Source organism: Labrus mixtus, chromosome 20 (assembly GCF_963584025.1).
Source record: "Labrus mixtus chromosome 20, fLabMix1.1, whole genome shotgun sequence".
In the NCBI taxonomy this organism is placed as follows: Eukaryota; Metazoa; Chordata; class Actinopteri; order Labriformes; family Labridae; genus Labrus; species Labrus mixtus.
Genome location: NC_083631.1, coordinates 16,720,314 through 16,740,922, shown reverse-complemented (window position 1 = coordinate 16,740,922; position 20,609 = coordinate 16,720,314). Strand labels below are relative to the sequence as shown.

Below are 20,609 nucleotides of genomic sequence, written 5' to 3'. Positions count from 1 at the left end.
CAAATATATGGGAGTTCCCTTGTAAATTCACAATGTTTTAATTATGCCTGGGTGTCCCCCGTTTCTGTGGTTTTCCATGGCAATTCTCAACACAACATCGAAACATGCCTGCTCGTTCAAAAAAGAGCAGAGAAATGATTCACAATCTCGATGCAAAACATCTATGCTCTTCCAAAACAAAAACAAAACATTGATTTGTGGCACTTGGGTTGGTTAAAAAAAAAATATTAATAGATTTGTCTTATGATAAAGGTCTTCAGCACCATACTGATGATTGAAACGTATAAAGCCAGATATGGTTTGTATGATATGACATCTGATCTAATGAATGGTTTGTGCATGTGTGTACCAGATGTGTAGTGATGGATCACAACAACCCTGAAGCAATACAAGGCTTGTCATTAAAGTGGATTGTGCCATCTACTGGTGCAACTTCAACATGCAAGAGAAGACTAGGCTACTTGAACATTAAAGTAAGTGTAGTGGCGATATCTATAGTCTATAAATAACAAAAATTCAAAACTAATTATAAACTTAACACAAACTCATCATAAAGCCACTGAGGCACCTAGAGGGCGAATCTTACGCAGGATATTTTAATAAGTGTGATGAGATGATGATTGAAGGTTTTAGGGTGGTTTATTTTATCCAGAGACATCAAGCAGGCAACAAACAACAAAACACGATGCTGTCTCTCTTGCCCTGTCATCCTGTCATTGCGTCCTGGCTTCCTGGTAAAAAAAAAAAACCCATTAACCCATTAGGTGCCTACCTGAGTCTCACCTGGCTACCTGGCTATATAGACACACCCATGTACAGACTCCACCCTTATGCCCCAAGTAGCAAAATAAACGAATGAAAATAACTCATATAAATGTAAACAATAATAATCAAAATACCCCGAACATAATCTAATATTCAAATGCATCCCCAAAATATCCCAAAATAAGAATATAGACTTTCACTTAATTTAGGAACAGTGAATAGCTGTAATAGTAAGCGATATTTCTGCGTTTTTTTGTATTATTTTACCTTTCGTTTTTGTTTTTACTTCAAACTGTATTGTTTTTCCGGATTTATAAGAAACCTTAATGGACGTTTTTGTATCTTGGTTATTAGTGTTTTACAAGAAAAAACAATGGTTTGACTCTCTGTTCTTAATGTGTTCGATTAGGGTCAAATTAAAACACACCTGAGACCCGAGGGAGAAATAAAGTCATACCTGTATACCTTAAAGAGTAACTAAACCCTAAAACCACTTTTTTCAACTATAAACCTCTGTATTTGAGTATTAAGTAGTGTTATGGATCAATTCAATCCCCAATCGCGACATTTGAGTACAAAGTATTGAAATTCGAAATATTAAACGTAAAAGTAAACGAAAGTTAAAAGTAAACGACCATATTGTTTATTAAAAGTAATAATGTTTATTAAAAGTAATAATGTTTATTTAAAGTAAACGACCATATTGTTTATTAAAAGTAATAATGTTTATTAAAAGTAAACGACCATATTAATGTAAAATGTAAAGTAATAATGTTTATTAAGTGTAAACGACCATATTGTTTATTAAAAGTAATAATGTTTATTAAAAGTAATATTGTTTATTAAAAGTAATAATGTTTATTAAAAGTAATAATGTTTATTAAGTGTAAACGACCATATTGTTTATTAAAAGTAATAATGTTTATTAAAAGTAATAATGTTTATTAAGTGTAAACGACCATATTGTTTATTAAAAGTAATAATGTTTATTAAAAGTAAACGACCATATTGTTTATTAAAAGTAATAATGTTTATTAAGTGTAAACGACCATATTAATGTAATATGTAAAGTAATATTGTTTATTAAGTGTAAACGACCATATTGTTTATTAAAAGTAATAATGTTTATTAAAAGTAAATGACCATATTAATGTAATATGTAAAGTAATAATGTTTATTAAAAGTAAACGACCATATTCATGTAATATGTAAAGTAATAATGTTTATTAAAAGTAATAATGTTTATTAAGTGTAAACGACCATATTGTTTATTAAAAGTAATAATGTTTTTTAAAAGTAAACGACCATATTGTTTATTAAAAGTAATAATGTTTATTAAGTGTAAACGACCATATTAATGTAATATGTAAAGTAATATTGTTTATTAAGTGTAAACGACCATATTGTTTATTAAAAGTAATAATGTTTATTAAAAGTAAACGACCATATTGTTTATTAAAAGTAATAATGTTTATTAAAAGTAAACGACCATATTAATGTAAAATGTAAAGTAATAATGTTTATTAAAAGTAAACGACCATATTCATGTAATATGTAAAGTAATAATGTTTATTAAAAGTAAACGACCATATTCATGTAAAATGTAAAGTAATAATGTTTATTAAAAGTAATAATGTTTATTAAAGTAAACGACCATATTAATGTAATATATAAAGTAATAATGTTTATTAAAAGTAATAATGTTTATTAAAAGTAAACGACCATATTCCTGCAGGGAGGTTCCTGTGCAGGCTGCGTGCATGTACCCGCCGACACTGGCGGGAACGCGCACGTAGCTGTCAGTAGGAAATGCAGGCTGCGGGTGTTGGATGTACCCCTATCGATGCGCTTGGATAAATTAAACAAAGAACATTAGTTTTGCTTTAGAATTAAAATTATATTGAATGCTGCATGAATTTGGCGAGAATAGTCGCGTAAGGTCTTACCGATGTAACGGAAACATTCATCCTGCTAGGCTAGGCTAAAAGAAACAGGACACTGTCAGCGCTAATGCTAAAATAAGCTAACTCAGCTAGCTGGTAACTTAGCCAGCTACCTCACCGAGTGCAGGACATTTTTTTTTGCTCTTCCAGGTCCTTCGCCCCCCCTTGTTTTGCGGTTCCTTTCTCCTGTCTCGCTTCTTGGTGTGTTTTTCATTTTTACGGAGGAGGTTGCGGAGCCGGAGCTGTGGCAGGGGGGACGTGTGAACAGGAACCCCCTGGCTCTCCAGGCGGACGGATCACTGTGACACGCCGGTCGTGGGTGAGTTGTACAGCCGAGTGTAAGTTGTAGTTGCCCGGGGGCAGTAGGGTGGACAAGGCCGTGGACGCTGCTCGGTTAGGGCCTGGCAGACTATGGGGGGGGGTGTTGACTATTAGCTATTAGTAAACAATTGCCTCTGTGTGCTGAATCGGGAAGTTTAGACGGCCCGAGTGAGGCCTCCACAGAGGATATGACAACAATGTACATGATGTTATTAGCTGCTTGCATGTCACCTATTGCGGCTTGGAACCACTACAGACATTAACCTGCTCCGTCAGCAAACTGCTGGATCACTGTGGATGTGCTTTGTTGATAATGTAATTGTGCGAGTCCATACCTAGAAACCAATGTTTACTTTTGCTTCTGTCAAAAGTAAGATGTTATAGATGTTAAGGGCAGCATGTTGTACAGCTGATTATGATAAATATATAGTTTGTGGATTTGAGGTTTTCGATGGGTGTAAAGTTTTAAGTTGTAGGTTTTAATTTACTGACTGTAAAGTTGCTTATAAAATCAAATTCTATCGAAAAGTCATTTTTCTGTATGAGAAAAATTTATATTTGGTGATTTTAATATTTGGTGTTATCCCATCCAATTTTTTTTATCTGGTTTTAAGAATAGAGACTGTGCTTATGAGTTATCAATAATGAATTGACCACTCTTTGTGTGCAATAATTATGTCACTAAACTTACTCCTCTTCGTCCCCTTTGGGACATAAGGCTTCAATGAGCGCTCTCCATTGCATTCGGTCCCTGGCAGCATGTTGGGCCTCTCCCCATGACGGGTTCATCTGTTCCTTATCTTGTGCCACAGTTCTGCGCCAGGTGGTTTTTTTGGTCCTCCCAGGTTTTTCTTTTGCCTGGTGGTGTCCATCTTAAGGCGACTTTTGCCACGCGGCCCTGCTCCATCCTCAACACATCTCAGGCGTCTGTGCCGTAATCTCCTTGGTGATGCTCCGGCTTCATTGTTGGAGGTCTTATTAGGCCAAAAGATCTGGCGTATTCGTCGGAGGCATCCATTATGGAACACTTTTAGTTTAGTGTTACTAAACTGCTTTATGGCAAAATAAAACTAATTTCCATCATTTTCTTTCTCTTTTTTTATAAAGGAGTGATTATAGTGGAACCATGGCTGAACTTTTTACCTTATCCCCATCACCACCTGCGTTGGGTGATCCACATGCAGCTCCTTCCATCCCGCCACCCTCATCAGCAATCCCTACTCCCAACAGCCCTGCTCCAGAGTCTGCAAGGGAGATGCCCTCATCCATCCCGCCACCCTCATCAGCAATCCCTACTCCCAACAGCCCTGCTCCAGAGTCTGCAAGGGAGATGCCCTCATCCATCCCGCCACCCTCATCAGCAATCCCTACTCCCAACAGCCCTGCTCCAGAGTCTGCAAGGGAGATGCCCTCATCCATCCCGCCACCCTCATCAGCAATCCCTACTCCCAACAGCCCTGCTCCGGAGTCTGCAAGGGAGATGCCCTCACCCAAGTCTTCCCTCTACAATGACACAGCTTTGACTGGGAACACTCCTGTAGCACAGTCCGGAAGACCACCTTTGACTCTCCAACCTCCCTCAAGTCCTCCTAAACTCCCTGCTGAGACTCCTGTCACATTAACGGTACATGATGCTGCTCCACAAAGAGAGGAATCAGTAGGGGGAGATGCAGGGACTGGAGCTCAGGAACCAACGACAGGTGACTCTGCAGCTCCAGAGCTCTTGAATACTGAAACAGAGACCAACATACAGTCAAGTGAGACGTCGGCACAAAGTGAATCGCAAATGGAATCCCCTTCTCCTGATCTCAATCCTGGTCCCAACCTTTACCCTAATGTGCATGTCACCCACAATCCAAATCCTGTCATGGATGAATGTCAACTTAAAGTGGACCAACCCCAAACTTCTGCAGCTTCAAATCCCACACCTGCTCCTCCAGCGTCCAGCGACACAGCAGCATCATCTACAGCTGAGGAGGAACCTCAGCCACTTCAACAAGCACAACATCCCCAAAGTCAGCCTCCTCCACTCTCTCCAAAGCCAGAGACTCCCAGTGAAGTAAACAGAGCAGAATTGCCCAGCACCCCAACCAGAGTAGAACACCCTAGCCCTACTGTTCCACTTATCAACGAGCCAGCCCCTGTCCTCCCGCTCCCTAATCCCAAACCTCGACCAGCCCCGGACACCCTCAGCTACCTTGAGTCAGCCAGCCTGATGTCGGGGACTTTGGAGTCTCTATCTGGGCTGGGAGATGATGGCAGCTCTGTGGGTTCAGACTCTGAGATCAATGGCCTGACTGTCAGACGCACTGATAAATATGGCTTCCTTGGTGGGAATCAGTACAGTGAAAGCGGGTAAGTTTCAGGACATTAAGCTATTACTCACTCTACAGACCACAGTGCGAAATATTGATCATCCACTGCGTGATTCCATTATGTCCAGCTAGGGTCTTAGAGATTCTTCAATTAGAGGCACATGCTAGGCGTGGCTGCTTGAAGGATGGAAAAGGCACTTCTCTTTTTCTGTGCTAAGGTTCCTTGCTGCGAGTTCACTATGTGCAATATAAGAGGCAGTAGGATAGTGACTAGACCATTAGTTTACACAGATGAATGTAAATCCTGCTTAACTATCTTCCTTTTATTTGGTCACCTTGCCTTCCTAAACCTCTTATTCATTCTGTCATCCATTTGCATTGAAGAGATCTTCATGTCCCCTTACCCTTTCCCTTCCCGCCCTGTTCTCCTTTGCTGCTGCACTAAACATATCTGTCCATCTTTTATCTTTCGTTGGTCTGACTCAGATAATGCTGAGAGCGTTTTTGTGACTCAGTATGTACTGTCTGTGTGTCTCAGCGATATCAACCCTCACACCCATCTGCTCTCTTCCTCCCTTTTTTTTAGACCTGCTTCTTCTTTTCTGACACGCTAATTGCTCTTCCACTGTTGAATAATGAAAATGTTATTGATTTACCATAAGTAGTGGCAGTGACATGTCGTGAATGTTAAGGATGTCCTTTATTTCAGCATTTCAGCGTAATGTTGTGCAAATGAATACAAAGGACAAAATTAGGTCATTCATTCGTACCATGAGATATGAGTTACAAATCTCCACATATCAACATTTCAGAGTGCAATATATAGACTGTGAAAAGAAAAAAGTACTTCCTATTTCTGTAATTGATGAAGACATGTTATTTTTCTCACAGAGAAAAGGAATTTCGAGTTGAAGTTGCCAGACAGAGGGAGGTCAAATGGCTTGATATGTTTCACAATTGGGATAAGTGGACTAAACATCGCTTCCAGAAGGTATGCACACCAGCCTTTCCAGATATACTTGGATTTTTTTCTACCTGACAATATGCTAAAGCTTACTACCATGTGTGTGTGTGTTGTATGTTGTAGGTGAAGATACGCTGCAGGAAAGGGATTCCTTCTTCTCTCAGAGCTAAAGCCTGGCAGCTGCTGTCCAACAGTAAGGACCTCCTGGATGCCAACCCTGGAAAATTTGAGGTATCACAGCGACAATATATTCTTTTGGGGTTTACAGATCTGTAAGGGATATGCTGTCGTTAAATCAAATAACACAACTTCAAAATCACTGTGCATTACGCATGGATTCAGGCACAGTTTCCACCTAGTATTTAAGACAAAAAGGAGAAAAGAGGATGAATGTTAAAAACAAAAGTATTGATGCAACTACTCAACGTCATCTAGTCTACGTTTTCATTTCTGAAAATGCGTGCTTTCTAGGCTGCCATAAATATACTTAAACGGTACAAGGAACAGGAAGTAGCTGAAGGTTTTGGATTTAGTAACTGGCTTGAATGTGAAACATATCAATAGGAAGTTGTGGCTGAGTCATTTCAACTCCAGGGGTGCTAAAGAGACAGGGCGCAGACCTAAAGAGCTTTAAGCCTCTTATCAGGACTGGTAATCCTGCCTGGTTGTGTCCACAATGCAAGGGGTCTGGCCTCAGCTGGGTCTGGGTCCCAGTAGGTTTTGTATTTGCTGTCTGAAGAAGACTCTCACATGTTGTTTCATACAAGGCTCTGCAGTCTTATCTACTTAAATAACTCATTTGGAAACTGACTCCATGAAATAACAAGATTAAATACAAAAAAAAAAACTTGTGTCTGTTTTTTATTTCAGGAGCTGGAGAGAGAGCAGGGAGAAGCCAAATGGTTGGACATTATAGAGAAGGATCTCCACAGACAGTTCCCTTTCCATGAGATGTTTGCTGCACGAGGAGGCCATGGGTAAAAAACAGAAAACAGACACATCATTAATCTGCTGTACATCAACACAAAGACAAAATTTAGTGTCATACAGAACATTGTACTAATAGAGGATTGTTGGAATCAACCACAAAATAGGAAATTCTGGCACTAATAATGCGGTAAAATCCTGCATGAATTTACAAGTTTGCAATGTTTTAGTATAGGACCGACAAAAAACAGAGCGTCAGAATAAGAGATCCGGATCACTTGAGCACCGGCTAGTTCTCTGTCCATTTTTTTAACACACACATACACATTTTAAAAGTCATGATGGGAATAGCCTCCAATTTAAAAGTTATTTCCAGGCCCTGCATTATCTCAATTTTGCATTGAGTCGAAACAAGCTGCATTAGGTTTTTTGGTTGATTTAGTTCTTTGTTCCAACAGGCAACAGGATCTGTATCGGATCCTGAAGGCCTACACTATCTACCGACCTGACGAGGGCTACTGCCAGGCCCAGGCTCCTGTGGCTGCAGTGCTGCTCATGCATATGCCTGCTGAGGTGAGAGAGTTTTGGACAGGTTTTCACAGGGTTGGAACTGAGAAGGATACAGGTGTAAGGTATACTGTATAATTTGATCAAAGAAAAAGATTTCACAGTTGCTAGACCTGTGAGTTCACAAGACGAGGAGTTAACCTCATAAGGTTGCACATTGCAGCATGCAGTTCATTCTTGAGTTGTAGTGCTTGATCATAAATATTATGCTTTGTTTAGGGCTGAACTCTTTCTGTGAGCCATAGTTTGGTGCAAGGTGGTCATAAAACTCCCAGTCTTTTTCTCGTCTTGGCGTTGTGATAAATTTGTGTTGTTTAGTGATGGGAATTGTGGAGAGAGCAAGAATCCTCCTTTATGGTTTTCTGCTTATGTTTTTTTTAAAGTCCCGTATCATCTAGTTCAGGGGTTCCCAAACTTTTCAGGTTGTGACCCCCAAAATAAGGGTGACAGAAACTGGGGACCCCCCACTGTTCTATAAGGTGGTTAGTTAGGTATATAACGTAGCGACAGCCACGCACACACTAATAAACCTATCCAAAAACTAGTAACACAAAATAATACAACAGCCTAAATGAATTAAAAATTCAATTTCACTTAATGATACTGTCTTATATGACATTGGACTACTTTTTGTATATTTACAAAAATGGTAAAAAGATATACTTATGCACTTTTAATTTTTTTATGCAAGGCATCTCACGACCCCCCTCTTGGTGGCTGGCGACCCACCTTGGGGTCCCGACCCCCACTTTGGGAACCAATGATCTAGTTAAAGGAAACAAAACGTATTAGTCATCAGAGTTTTATTATCAAAGATCTATTTTTAGCTTGTCAATGTCTACTCTTTGTCTTGGGTAAAAACAGCCAAATACTTATCTTCATATTTTTGTTGGCCAAATGAACACTGGTGTATTCCGCCTCAGCCGATACAATACCAAAGAGACAGCTCATGAGAAGAAAAAGAGTAGGCTGGCAGACAAAAGAAGATTTGGCAGCAGACTGATGACACTGCTGAAACCACATTGAGCAGGCTAACAGCAGACAAGGTGTCCTGCAAAAAATCAAGCGTATGTGATGCAGTAAGGACTCAAGTTACAGCTCTATCGCTCTGTACCAGCGACCTTCTTAAAGCAGGATGACTACAAAGATCAGCTTTTTCTTGCAGTTTGAAACCTGAGCTAATTGTGTCCGACAGATTACTTTTAAAATGTCAGTCTGGGCGTTTCTGTGGTGTGATCAAATAATGTTGTGATGCTCAAGACTGCTAGATACTAGTGACTCTAAAACAGTCGATGTACTTGCTGCCAGGGTGCAGCAAAAAAAAAAAGAAAGTTCAACAAATACACAGCTGAAAAGAAGAGAAGATTAAGTCAATTAATTGCATTCATTGTTCTATTTTTAAAAAGACCTCAAAATAAGCAAGAAATATGAGAGGTAATTGATGCATTTGTGTTTCAGCTCAACTATTTTTTGTTGTTGTTGTTTTTTTCCCCCTCACTTATGTGTTGTAATCTGGCTGTTTTCCAGCAAGCTTTTTGGTGCCTCGTCCAGATATGCGAGAAGTACCTTCCTGGCTACTACAGCGCTGGACTGGTGAGTGAATGAACAAAGACTGGAGTCTGTCAGACCCTCATGTTGATTTTCTCAGCTTTGTTGACTCAACATTTCTGTCTTTTAGGAAGCCATCCAGCTGGATGGCGAGATCTTCTTCTCCCTGCTACGACGTACCTGTCCGATGGCGTACCGTCATCTCAAGAAGTTCAAGATTGACCCGATTCTCTACATGACTGAATGGTTCATGTGCATCTTCTCACGCACCTTGCCATGGTCCTGTGTACTGCGTGTATGGGACATGTTCTTCTGTGAAGGTAACCATCCATAAAGTTCAGTCACCTCTTAGGGAACACTCTAGGCAATCCGTACAATGCCCGAGCACATTTGACCCCGAAGTCCAGTTCATTTGACACTTCCTTGACCCGGCATGCTTGGAAGAGTTGGGCTTTGGCACAGTGTTAATGCTCATGCATGTGCACAAGCACGGGGGCATAGCTTGAACATGACATATGGTCTATCAGAGGCTGCATAATAATGGAGGGAGTGATCTGACCAAAACGACTCAAAACATGCCAAAAAACTGTAAAGTTGCATTCATGTCTCCGTTTTTAGAGATAATTCACCGTGCTGCAGCCACTATCAATCAGCGTGCGTGTGTGTGAATGGTGTCATTGGTTGTATGTGCAGTATGGTTTTCTATGTTTTTATTTTATTTTTATTTTATGCTGTTTGGTGTTGGGTTGCTATGTGATGTCTCTGAGGTGCACTGGATGTGTTTTAAAAAGAAAAATAGATTTCTGTATCTTATTCATGATGGTTGAAATAACTGTTGTTCCTCAATGTAAAGCACATTGAGCTTACCTGCGATGAAATGTGCTTTATAAATGAACTTTCTATTCTATTTTATTTTAAGTGGTATCCGTGCCCAAACCTGTTTTGGTCTGGAGCAGTGTGAGTGAAGGCCAGTGGGGGACTGGGGAGGGGGGGGCATGCTTTGTTTATGACTCAATGTACACCACCTGGTAGTGATGATTCTATATTTATTGAACAAAGTACAGTGTTTCCCCTACCATTATATTAGGGGGGCGGCGCGCCCCCCCAACGCCCCCCCCTGGAGGTTAAGTAAAAAAAAACAAAAACATTTATTTATTTGTTTTTATTTGTATTTATTTTATTAAAATATTTTTGTCTTTATTGTAGAGATAGAATAGTGGATAGAGTCGGAAATCAAGGAAAGAAGTCATTTAAGGATACCTTTCCGATAGAAAAGGACAGCTGCCATTAAAAGTAACACATGAACACCAAGATTCCTTCAAGTGTTTGTGTCGGCATGTCGGCTTGTCCCCCCCCCCCCCCAACGCTGTAAACCTAGGGGAAACACTGAAGTACTTCTCTGTTGTGATATTCTGTGTTCAGAAATGAAAGATCAGAGTTTTTTTTTGGTATATCTTAAACACAGTTTATTACTGTTTCGTTGTTTGACAGAAAACTGACGTAGCTCTCTGCTTTTAGGGGTGAAGATAGTGTTTCGTGTTGGCCTGGTGCTACTGAAACAGATGCTTGGCTCTGTGGACAAGCTTCGGGAACTACAGGGAATGTATGAAACCATGGAGCGTCTCAGAAACATCTCCCCTGACACTATCAGAGAGGACATACTGGTACAGGAGGTAAGTGTCTCTCTGTCAGCTCCCAATAAACAAACCCTGTTTCTGTTTTTACTCAGCCACACCAGTTATGAGTCACTTTGTCCTGTAATGTCCAGTCTACTAATCTTCACTTCCTCTGTCTCTTCTCTGTCTGATCTGACATCCAGATTATCACACTCCCAGTGACGGAGTCGCTCATCGAGAGGGAATGCAACATTCAGGTAAGGAAGTGGAGGGAGTCAAGGGGGGAACTGACACACCAGCCAGGCCGCCGCCTCCACGGTACGAGAGCCATCTATGAGTACAAACGCCGTGCCGCCTCCATCAGCTCTGGCGGCAGCTTTTCTTTCCTTGGAAGCTCGATCCCTCCGCCAGGACCCCTTAGGGCTTCTTCCAGTCTGCTCTCACTCCCCGGCTTCCGCAAGTCCAAGTCTCCTTTCCACTCCCAAATCAAAAAGGGCTCCTTCTCAGGGCCGTCAGGGATGGATGGCCTGCCACATCAGCCCCCACCTGCTGCAACATCAAGCCCAGGGCGAGGCACCGCCAATAAGCCACCCATTCCACCTGGAGCAGGTCAGAAAGCACTGGCTCCCCATGTTCAAAGCCCCTTAGTCGTGGGTGCGGCTGCTTCGTCACACGGGTCTGCTGAGGTCTCAGAAGGCGCCTCAGCACAAGGCCAGTCTGCTTCTCCGGCCCCATCACAAAGCACAGCACCACCACCCCCCCCCAACACTCTGTCCCCCGCCCCAGTGATTGTCTCTGAGCAAATCACTCAGACAATCCCATCTCCTACTGCAAACAACGCCCCTTTGCCCCCCTGTCCAGATTTTAAAAAAGAAGCATCGCCAGTGGCAGAGGCCAAAACTGTGGAGGAAGAGGGAAAGAAGAAGAAGAAGAGCAAAGAAGACAAGAAGAAGGAAAAGGAAGATGATAAGAAAAAACTGAAGGAAAAGAAAGAGAAGGAAAGAGCGGAAAAAGAGAGGCTCAGGAAGGAGAAAGAGAGGCTAGAAAAGGAGAAGAAGAGAGGGGGGAAGAAAAAGGACAAAGGGGGAGGAGATGCTGAGGACAAAAATGGAGCTACAGCAGCGAGAGATTCGGCCTAGTTTTTCACCCCATCACTCAAAGATCATAAAAAAGGGACACTGAACAAAAGAAGAGGTCAGGGGAACAAAAAACTCCAGAAACAAAGAGCAGTTAATAAAAAAAAAAAAATGGGATGGCTTCCTGTATAATGACATCATTTTGAAGACTTGGTGTATGTAGCCCAGGGACTATGGTGGAGCAAACTGGATCATGGTTTTAATAGCACCTCAGGGGGCTTTCTGCCTCTTGCGCAATGCTTTCTTTTTCAGAGTGTTATTAAGACGGGACAATTTTCCTTTTTCAACTGGAGCACATACTGTGAGTCTGAATATTTGTTCAGATTATAACAGTCATTACCTTTTTAGTTTTTTTAAATTCCCTTTTTTCATTTTTATTCTTTTTACCCCATTGATGGCAGTGGTTAGACAAACATTGACTAAATGGATTGTTGATGAGGGTTGAGGGATTGTTTGCAGGTTTAGCAGTGGTGCCATAGAGCATGTAAATAAACAGTGCGTCTAACTACAGTACATAGGACCCTGTTAGTGTTCCCTATGCCCTGTCAGTTCTCATCTGTGGACAGTGTTTTCAAGATGCCTGGAACAAAAAAGAGAAAAGAAAAGACAACCCTTTTGCATCCAACGCAGGCACTGTGGACAAAACTCTTAGTGATGATGTTGAGGATGTATTTATTGTCATGTTAAATGTTGTGAGTGAGTGTGTGCCTTAGTAGTATAGTGAAGTGCGTTACAGTTCTATGTGTGGCCTATCTGGTTATAGACTCCCTCTGACGATTTTTTTCTTCTATCAAATCAAACAATCGCTTTATCTTGTGTTTTCCCCGCATTATTTCATCATTGGAATAAAACCAACTGATGAGAATAGAAGGATGATGATGAACAAAAAGAGGGATGAATTCAAAGTAAAGCCACACACCATGAAGCGGTGTTATCAGTGGTAGTTTAGGATGGGAGTGTTGAAGGATTTATTTGATTTCAGGCCTCAATTTTAATCTCACTTGACTGACGTTTTTGGAAAACATTATTATAAATCCAATCAACCACATGTCCATTTCTAAAATTAGTATTACTTCGCTTTTGACGAACAAAATCCCAAATAAATGTGTTAAAATTAGCCAAACTTCAGTATGGGTAAGAACTTCGGTTCGCTGACCCGTTAGAATGTGATTTTAAGAGAATGAAGGATGATTTTTGCACTTGTGAGTTAGTCACAAAGCACCAGTGAAGTCAACCACTCCGATAGTGTAGTAACGTAGAGAGCGAGAGTCTCAAACAGGCCGGTTTCATCTCGTTTGAAATCTGTGCCTCGAGGACCTATAGGAAGCCACTTGAGTAGAGGTGCCAGGTGTGCCAATGTAGCATGAACCTCAGATCGTTGACCTTCGGGCTCAGATGTATTTATGTACAAAGTGGTTAATTTAATCAAATATAGTATATTATGAATTATTATTATTTTTTTTTTTGATCCGACTATTTTTCTATGTGAGCGAGAGACACCTGGTTGACTGGAATGATGGCTGACTACACACAATGTAGTTACAGAGGGATTATTTGAGTGGTCCTTTTTTTTTTTTTTTTTTTTAATTCTGCACATGCTGAGTCCTCTGCTTTCACGCCACAAACTTCATGTGTTCACCGTCACTGTTGGTTTGGTCAACTTTTAAGTTCACGAGTTTACTGAAGTGCAGTATTAAAACAGACTAGAGTGGCGAAATGAAAGAACAAAGGGTGATTCAGACATACGTTTTGGAAGTCAAAGGTCTTAATTGTACTGTATAATATACTAAGAGGAGATTGGAATAGTTCTTTGATTCAAGATCTTAAGTATGTCAGTCTCACTTACTTGTGATGTAACATTCAGAATAACTTCTGGACTAACTCCCTAACCTATTTACACTCAGTGTCCTGTACTGTAAGATATTTATGCATACATTAAAACGCACTGAACCTCATCAGTATATGGTGAGTAGTGCCAGGTAGTTTGTGTGAAACCATTTGATAGCCAAAAAAAAAACAAAAAAACATTGATGCTCTTATACTGTACTGTTTTTGTAGTCAAGGATTAGAGGGACTTGCGTGTAGCTTTGTAGCCAACATGTCATCCATTTCCATTCTTCTCACTTATTTCAGGCTTTCATCCAAATAGATAAATAATCACACACACACCCTGCTCCTCTGTTTGAACGCCCGTGCAGTCACAGGCACAGATTAGTGTAGTATTAGTGAGGATGAACTGAACACATCTATGCAAATTATCCTCCATAGATCGTTGGCATGGAAAAAAATGGATTCTGTGCTCTGGTAGGTCTTTTTTTTTTTTTTTGTTTGTTTTTTTTCATGAGCACACTTTCAGGCCCGTGGATGAAAATATTTTATGAGCAATATGTTCAATGATCAAATTCATCTCTGGCTGCTTGTCGAATCAGCGCTTAGATCTGCAATATTGTGGATGAATTGAGGATTACATTTCTGCAGGTCCTTTGTACATTTCTGCATCGGTCTTAAAACCGTATCTATGGTTACATTTATTTGGGAATGACCCCAAGGATGCAAATATTTGAAAAAGAAAAACACGTTACAGCTGTTTTATTCTCCCCACGCCGTTATGTCTTTTCTTCATGTTTTTAAGTTTACACGTCACTCTCTCTCTCTCTCTCTCTCTACAGCGAAAGTGAAATAAAATCCTTAGATAATTGAATTCATTCCTTCAGATCTACAACTGATGTATTTAATTGATGATAATGACATTTGTGATGAGTAATAAACCATAATATATTAAATCATCAGGGTGTGTTTGTGTTTCTTGGAGGAGGATGTTCTCTTTGTGTGTGACTATTAAAAAACTAGTAGCAAAGTATTCAACCCTGAGACCACTGTGTGTGTGTGTGTGTGTGTGTGTGTGTGTGTGTGTGTGTGTGTGTGTGTGTGTGTGTGTGTGTGTGTGTGTGTGTGTGTGTGTGTGTGTGTGTGTGTGTGTGTGTGTGTGTGTGTGTGTGTGTGTGTGTGTGTGTGTGTGTGTGTGTGTGTGTGTGTGTGTGTGTGTGTGCAACTGTTGGTCATGTTCCTGGAAACATTATGAATCTGGGTAGATTAAAATAACCTTCATCTATTTTTAACCATGGACAGTCAGCTGCCACTGCCTTAAAAATACAGAATGTTATTTCTATCACTATAATATAAATAACCAAATGTGTAAGAATGAAGTTCATATTACTTAAACTAAATCCTGCGGCGATGTAGGAGAAGACAAACTATGTTTCTTTAAATGACCTGTAATTATTAATTCCACATTTATTTATTTTAATGGGCATTTATATCCTAATGTATTTTTCAGCTTATTAATTTGCATCCAATAAATCCTATTTATTTATTGATTTTTATTGGTTCATTTGAATATGGTCGTTATCATGTATTGCCTCTTAGATTTCACTTAAGGTTTGTTTAATAGCCAGTTATTTATTTTCTGCACAGATATTTGGCAGAAGTGGCCCTCTATTTAATCTGGGGCTGATCTGTATTGATCAGATGTATCCCTCTGGCCTGTGTTTGTACCTGCAGGTGTAAAGAAGCTCCACTAGAGGTCACTAGATAATATGTATTTATGAGGGATCCATTTCACTAGACTTGTTTCCTCCCCTGAACCCTGTCCCCCAGAGCCACAACAGAGACACTATTTTACAAAAGGAAAGAGATTTTATTCACAGTTTGTCCCTTTTATTCATTACAGAGGAAAGGTGAGGAAGATTCCAGTTCCTGAAGTTGAGACAGCTTATGAAAAAGAAGAGGATTTAATGGACGCATGAAGGAGTGGAGGGAAAGACATCGAAGATTTGAATGTTTTCTTTCGATCCTTTCTCTCCTCTCCTTCATTCATTTCTTTCATTTCTCAAGGACAAAAGTTGCCGTCGCTTTAAGGAGGCTACTTTTGTCCTCTCTAACCTGCACAAAGCTCTCCCTTCCTCCCACCTCCCCTACCCAAGAGGACATCTTCAGAATATGGAATGAAGTCCTCAAGTTTTGTAAACCTCCGCCCTCCTCAGATACCGAGGAGGAGCAGAGGAACACATTTCATTCACACAAACACCTCAGGATGAAGTGATGAAGGGCAGGCAGACATGAAGAAGTGAGAGGAAAGAAGAATGGTTGCAATGAAAGAAAAGGTTTGTGAGAAAAGCTTGTGGATGGAAATGATGTTACAGGATAATTTTATTGAAAATCACCCCTATTCCCCATAAGCAAACGTAGACACCTCATAGGCATCGACCCTTTCATGTGTCAGTGTGACAAAGTCTTTGGTATGAACATGAACAGGTGAGCCCATGGGTTTACACGTAAAGGTGAGGGTGAAGGAAGAGGAGGAAAGAAAAGGGCAGGGAAGCAGAATAGCAAAGGGATTGCTGTCTTTTATTTGTCTTCTAGCTCTCTCTTTACTCCTCCTTCTCCTCTCCGTGTGTGATGACGTAGCAGATGTTCTTGTAGTCTACGTTGCCAGCAACATCTGGGGGGAAGGCGGACCACATGTTCTTAATCTGAGGGAGAAAACAAGAGGGTTGGAAATGAAGCATGACGGGACTCACCGTGCCTGTGATTAATTTTGAAGCGACACCTCGTTTACAGTGTGGTGGGTAATTCATCTGAAAAATCACTTTAAATGAGGAATCTGTGAAATCTCACTCTAGGAATGTCTCCTCAGGACCTATTTCAAAATATTCCAAATAAATATATATCTGCATAGAACCCACCCAGAAAATCAAACTAATGTACAGTAATATAAAACCTATTGACCTATGAAGTTCTACATTTGAACTAGTCTATCAGAAGAAACTCTTACTCTTATTCGATTGACATGTGATTGAAAACTGACAGTTTCCCTTTTGAAAATTGGGTGAATCTTCATCTTTTGAAAACCATAATACCCCTATTATACCTGTGTGGTCTTTATTGAGATAATTCCATAACAATATGTCCATAAGGGCCTCACTTAAATCTGCCTTCTTTTTCTAAAATCTGTTTCATTCATAACAACTGAAAAGTGTCATAAATAGGTTTGTTGCACAGACTAATGAGATAATATGTTTTAAACTAACTCATGAGAGAAAATGAAAACTGTAGAGTTTACTGTTTAACATAAAGGCTATGAGACTAATGAGCCAGTCTACAGGAACTACGGGGTGGGGGGGGGGGGGGGGTTTACCTCCTCCTTGCTGAACCTGTCGCACTGAGTGGTCAGAAGCTCCTCAAGGCTGGAATGGACAAACAGAGAGGCATTACATTTGAATTCTTCCCATTTGGAAGTGCGTCATGAACAACATCATTTAGCATGCTCACAATTCCTTCTTGATGGATCCAGTAGCTTCGGGGTCCAGGACCTTGAAGGCTGTGAGAATAACGTCCTCGGGGTCAGCACCTGGTCAGGGATGGGAAGAGGTTAGAAAGTAAGCAATACAACAGAATTGAAATATTCCATTGTGTAAAATGATGTGTATGAGTCTAACAAATGTAATATGCTACAGAGGGATGAAATGTTTTATATGAAATGTTGATGTGAACACTAACTGTCACATCAATGTGTGTGTGAGGGACAGTTTGTAAAATTAGACGCTCACCCTTCAGCTTCTCTCCGAACATGGTGAGGAAGACAGTGAAGTTGATGGGGCCGCTGGCCTCCTTGATCATGGCCTCCAGCTCCTCATTCTTCACGTTCAGCTGGCCTGAAAAGCCGCCCACCCAAAACAATCAGATTACTACATTATACCTTTTAAACACACATCACCACACGCATTGTTTCTCCAGGTTTAGATTTATCCGGCTCACCCATGGAAGCCAGCACGTCCCTCAAATCATCTTTGCTGATGATACCATCTCTGTTCTGGTCAATGATTGTGAAAGCCTGAAGAGAAGAGAAGCAAAGTTTTCCTTAAAGGAAGCACAGAGGACACATGGGGAGGGGAGGAGGGGGGCATGTAAACTGTGAGAATAGACTTGGCGCCTTTGGAGGATGGGGTGGGGGGGTGGGGTTGCTTGAGGTGGCCCCAAGTTTTTCCTTACATGTTAATCTGGGGAAGTATCATTTCTCAAACAGCTGTCTGATCTGCTCACTCAGTGCAACTTACGTTGATGAAATTTAAGATAACCCCTTGGACTTGAACTTGAACACAGTCAACAGCCTCTCTCATCTCACACACACACACACACACACACACACACACACACACACACAGATCCTCCTACAGATAGAAAATCCATCAACCCCTGGCTGGTATCTTTCCGTCTATGTGAGGCGCTTAGATCATCCTCATCATCAAGTCATACATTCCCCGAGTGGCACTCAAGTACCCGTATCACTTATCCCAGCAGGAATGTTCCTTCTATTCGCAGCACATATCCCTCCGCCAAAAACGCCATCATTATCCGATGTCTTGACAGCCCATCCTTATAAAATCCCCGGACCTTACTTAGCTGTAACACTCACGAGTAAAACCTCACTTTCACACTCATGGATCTTTCTTTCTCTACTCATTGAATCAAAAGTTGTTTGGGAAATTAAGACAAATACATTTTTAAAAAATGTGCCCTTATCTCTCTCTCTCTCTCTCTCTCTCTAAATGTTTCTGTCCTGCATTGAACAAACAATTTTTCCAGTCCAGCTGTTCTCCTGGGCCTCCCAGCCTTCATCACAAGCTTTAAGGAGACGTCTGACTGACAGCTGGAGGAGAGCTTCAGATGGTGTCAGAAATTTCAGAGCTCCCACCTAATGACATTCTCGCGCTTATTAAACTGTCAGGGGAGATGAGGGGGCGCCCACAAAATAGCAACTGCTGTGAAAATGGATCCAAAGGCTGCTTAACCAAACTCTAAATTTGGTAACCATCTCCAAGAAAGTTATCTGAAATGACACTAGAATCCATTCAGAAACTGTCTCTCATATTTGTCATTCACTCATGTCTAATTCTTCTTTGCTGCTGCCTAGATTGATGCAGCACGATAAGGAAAAGAGGAGCCTGCAGGGATGGAGTTTTGCTGTTTGGCCGGACAATCCTCACCTCTTTGTACTCCTGAATCTGGCTCTGCTCAAACATAGAGAACACATTGGAGGAGCCGCTGTCTCCTCCTCCTGCCCTCCTCTTAGCCTTCTTTGGTGCCTGGAGGACAAATACAAGAAAGAATCTTCAGGTGAGACAACTCCTGGCTAAAACACAGTAATGACACTGACTTCTGTACAGGCTTTTAACCCCTTAAAATGAGGAGTGTATACTACAGAGTGTATAAGAGGATGATTTCCCTTCAAACTTGTTAAATATATATAAAGAATTTTAAGACACCTTCAATGATAAACTACAAAAAAAAAACAAAGATGGGAGAAAATTAATTTTGTGAAGCTGAACAACCTTTTTCCTCCTCTCCCAATCAGTCATGTCTCAACATCTTAAAAAGGCCTTGACCCCACTGTTGGGACCACGAATTACGCAAAGATGTCTTTTATCAGACATGACAATATCACATGCATGTGGTTTAAGAGGGGCTTTAAATCTGGCCCTGTAGATGTTAAGACTTGGCATGCAATCTGAATTCAGCGGCACAAAGTTAAAGCATCCTTAAAAATGCGTCGCAAGAACTGCAAAAAAATCCACACCAATCGGTTGGTCTATGATAACAACGATCCCATCTTTAACATTAAATATAATTTCAAGCTTCAACAAAAATGAAAAAAATTCAAAAAGTTGAGTTTATTCCAAAGGGCTGCTGAGATTCCCTTGTAGATATATCCAGCAGCACAGGCAGCAGGGATGAGGGAACTGTGGTACTCACCATCTTGAGACGGTAAGAGCTGAGGTATGGATGATCAACAGGGAGAAGACAGGGTGAAGCCGCGTTATTCGTCCATCCCGGGGGGCTTATATACCCCTGCACAGGCCAGTCTAACTTTAGCCACAGCCTCAAGTTTGGATGGGGATAAAAAGAGAGAGAGAGGATGGTCTATGATAAACTGATGTGAAGGAGACAGATTGGTGGGACGGCGTATCACCTTACAGGAGATCAGAAATAGACCCAGGAGTCTTGGAATTAAGTAAACCTGATAGTGGAGGGACCCTGCTATAAGTTTGCAGTCCCACGTGGACTAATAAGGACATTCGGGACATAAATGTCCGTTGGACCAGAGGACTATGTCCCTCCACCCTCCTTCTGATCTCCTCGATCTGCAGAGACCCATCAGCCACTCGCTGACTTTATTTTTGGTTTGTGATGTCCATTGCTATATCACAGGCTGGGATTCAAGCATTCTATACCCTCAGCAACTGATGCTGCTTTTACCCTGTATGTGCACAGGTCGGCTTTCTTTTTTTAAATAGTTACAAAGTGATGACGATAAGGTCGCATTCGGGATTGGAAGTTATTACTCATTCCAAACGTGTAGTTGTGATTGCATGACAGCATCCAACTCGTTCCCTAGATTAATTGAAAAGATCTTTTTACACAACAAGCAAAATGGACGAGCGAGTATT

General features: G+C 40.9%; 3 protein-coding genes across 3 annotated transcripts in view; 1 reads left to right on the top strand and 2 right to left on the bottom strand.

The window, feature by feature from the left end:
• Positions 1-16,831, bottom strand: part of limd2 (LIM domain containing 2) — a 119,124-nt gene extending 102,293 nt beyond the window's left edge. Inside the window, exon 1 of the mRNA XM_061065598.1 lies at positions 16,828-16,831. The gene's annotated coding sequence lies outside the window, so the exon portion shown is untranslated. The remainder of the gene's footprint in view (positions 1-16,827) is intronic.
• On the top strand, positions 2,552-14,888 carry LOC132995539 (TBC1 domain family member 10B-like). Its single transcript, XM_061065561.1, has 10 exons — positions 2,552-3,027; positions 4,137-5,384; positions 6,236-6,335; positions 6,432-6,539; positions 7,179-7,285; positions 7,694-7,808; positions 9,330-9,395; positions 9,481-9,670; positions 10,869-11,023; positions 11,170-14,888. Exons 2-10 carry the CDS (start codon positions 4,156-4,158, stop codon positions 12,103-12,105), a joined length of 3,006 nt encoding a protein of 1,001 aa, XP_060921544.1. The 5' UTR covers positions 2,552-3,027; positions 4,137-4,155; the 3' UTR covers positions 12,106-14,888.
• Positions 15,779-20,059, bottom strand: mylpfa (myosin light chain, phosphorylatable, fast skeletal muscle a). Its single transcript, XM_061065595.1, has 7 exons — positions 19,915-20,059; positions 19,149-19,247; positions 17,920-17,995; positions 17,712-17,816; positions 17,434-17,512; positions 17,300-17,348; positions 15,779-16,634 (listed from the first exon to the last, which is right to left on the bottom strand). The coding sequence occupies exons 1-7, from the start codon at positions 19,915-19,917 to the stop codon at positions 16,533-16,535; spliced, it is 513 nt and encodes a 170-aa protein (XP_060921578.1). The 5' UTR covers positions 19,918-20,059; the 3' UTR covers positions 15,779-16,532.
• Between the last annotated feature and the right edge of the window lie 550 nt (positions 20,060-20,609).

What these genes read in the sequence shown, in the direction of transcription:
- mylpfa (XM_061065595.1), bottom strand. An exon ending in GGATCCATCAAGAAGGAATT is followed by an intron (nt 17,349 to 17,433) that starts GTGAGCATGCTA and finishes TGTCCATTCCAG; the next exon opens with CCTTGAGGAGCTTCTGACCA. An exon ending in ACAGGTTCAGCAAGGAGGAG is followed by an intron (nt 16,635 to 17,299) that starts GTAAACCCCCCC and finishes TTTCTCCCTCAG; the next exon opens with ATTAAGAACATGTGGTCCGC.
- LOC132995539 (XM_061065561.1), top strand. Translation starts at nt 4,156, where the DNA reads ATGGCTGAACTTTTTACCTTATCCCCATCACCACCTGCGTTGGGTGAT. An exon ending in AATCAGTACAGTGAAAGCGG is followed by an intron (nt 5,385 to 6,235) that starts GTAAGTTTCAGG and finishes TTTTTCTCACAG; the next exon opens with AGAAAAGGAATTTCGAGTTG. An exon ending in GCTACTACAGCGCTGGACTG is followed by an intron (nt 9,396 to 9,480) that starts GTGAGTGAATGA and finishes TCTGTCTTTTAG; the next exon opens with GAAGCCATCCAGCTGGATGG.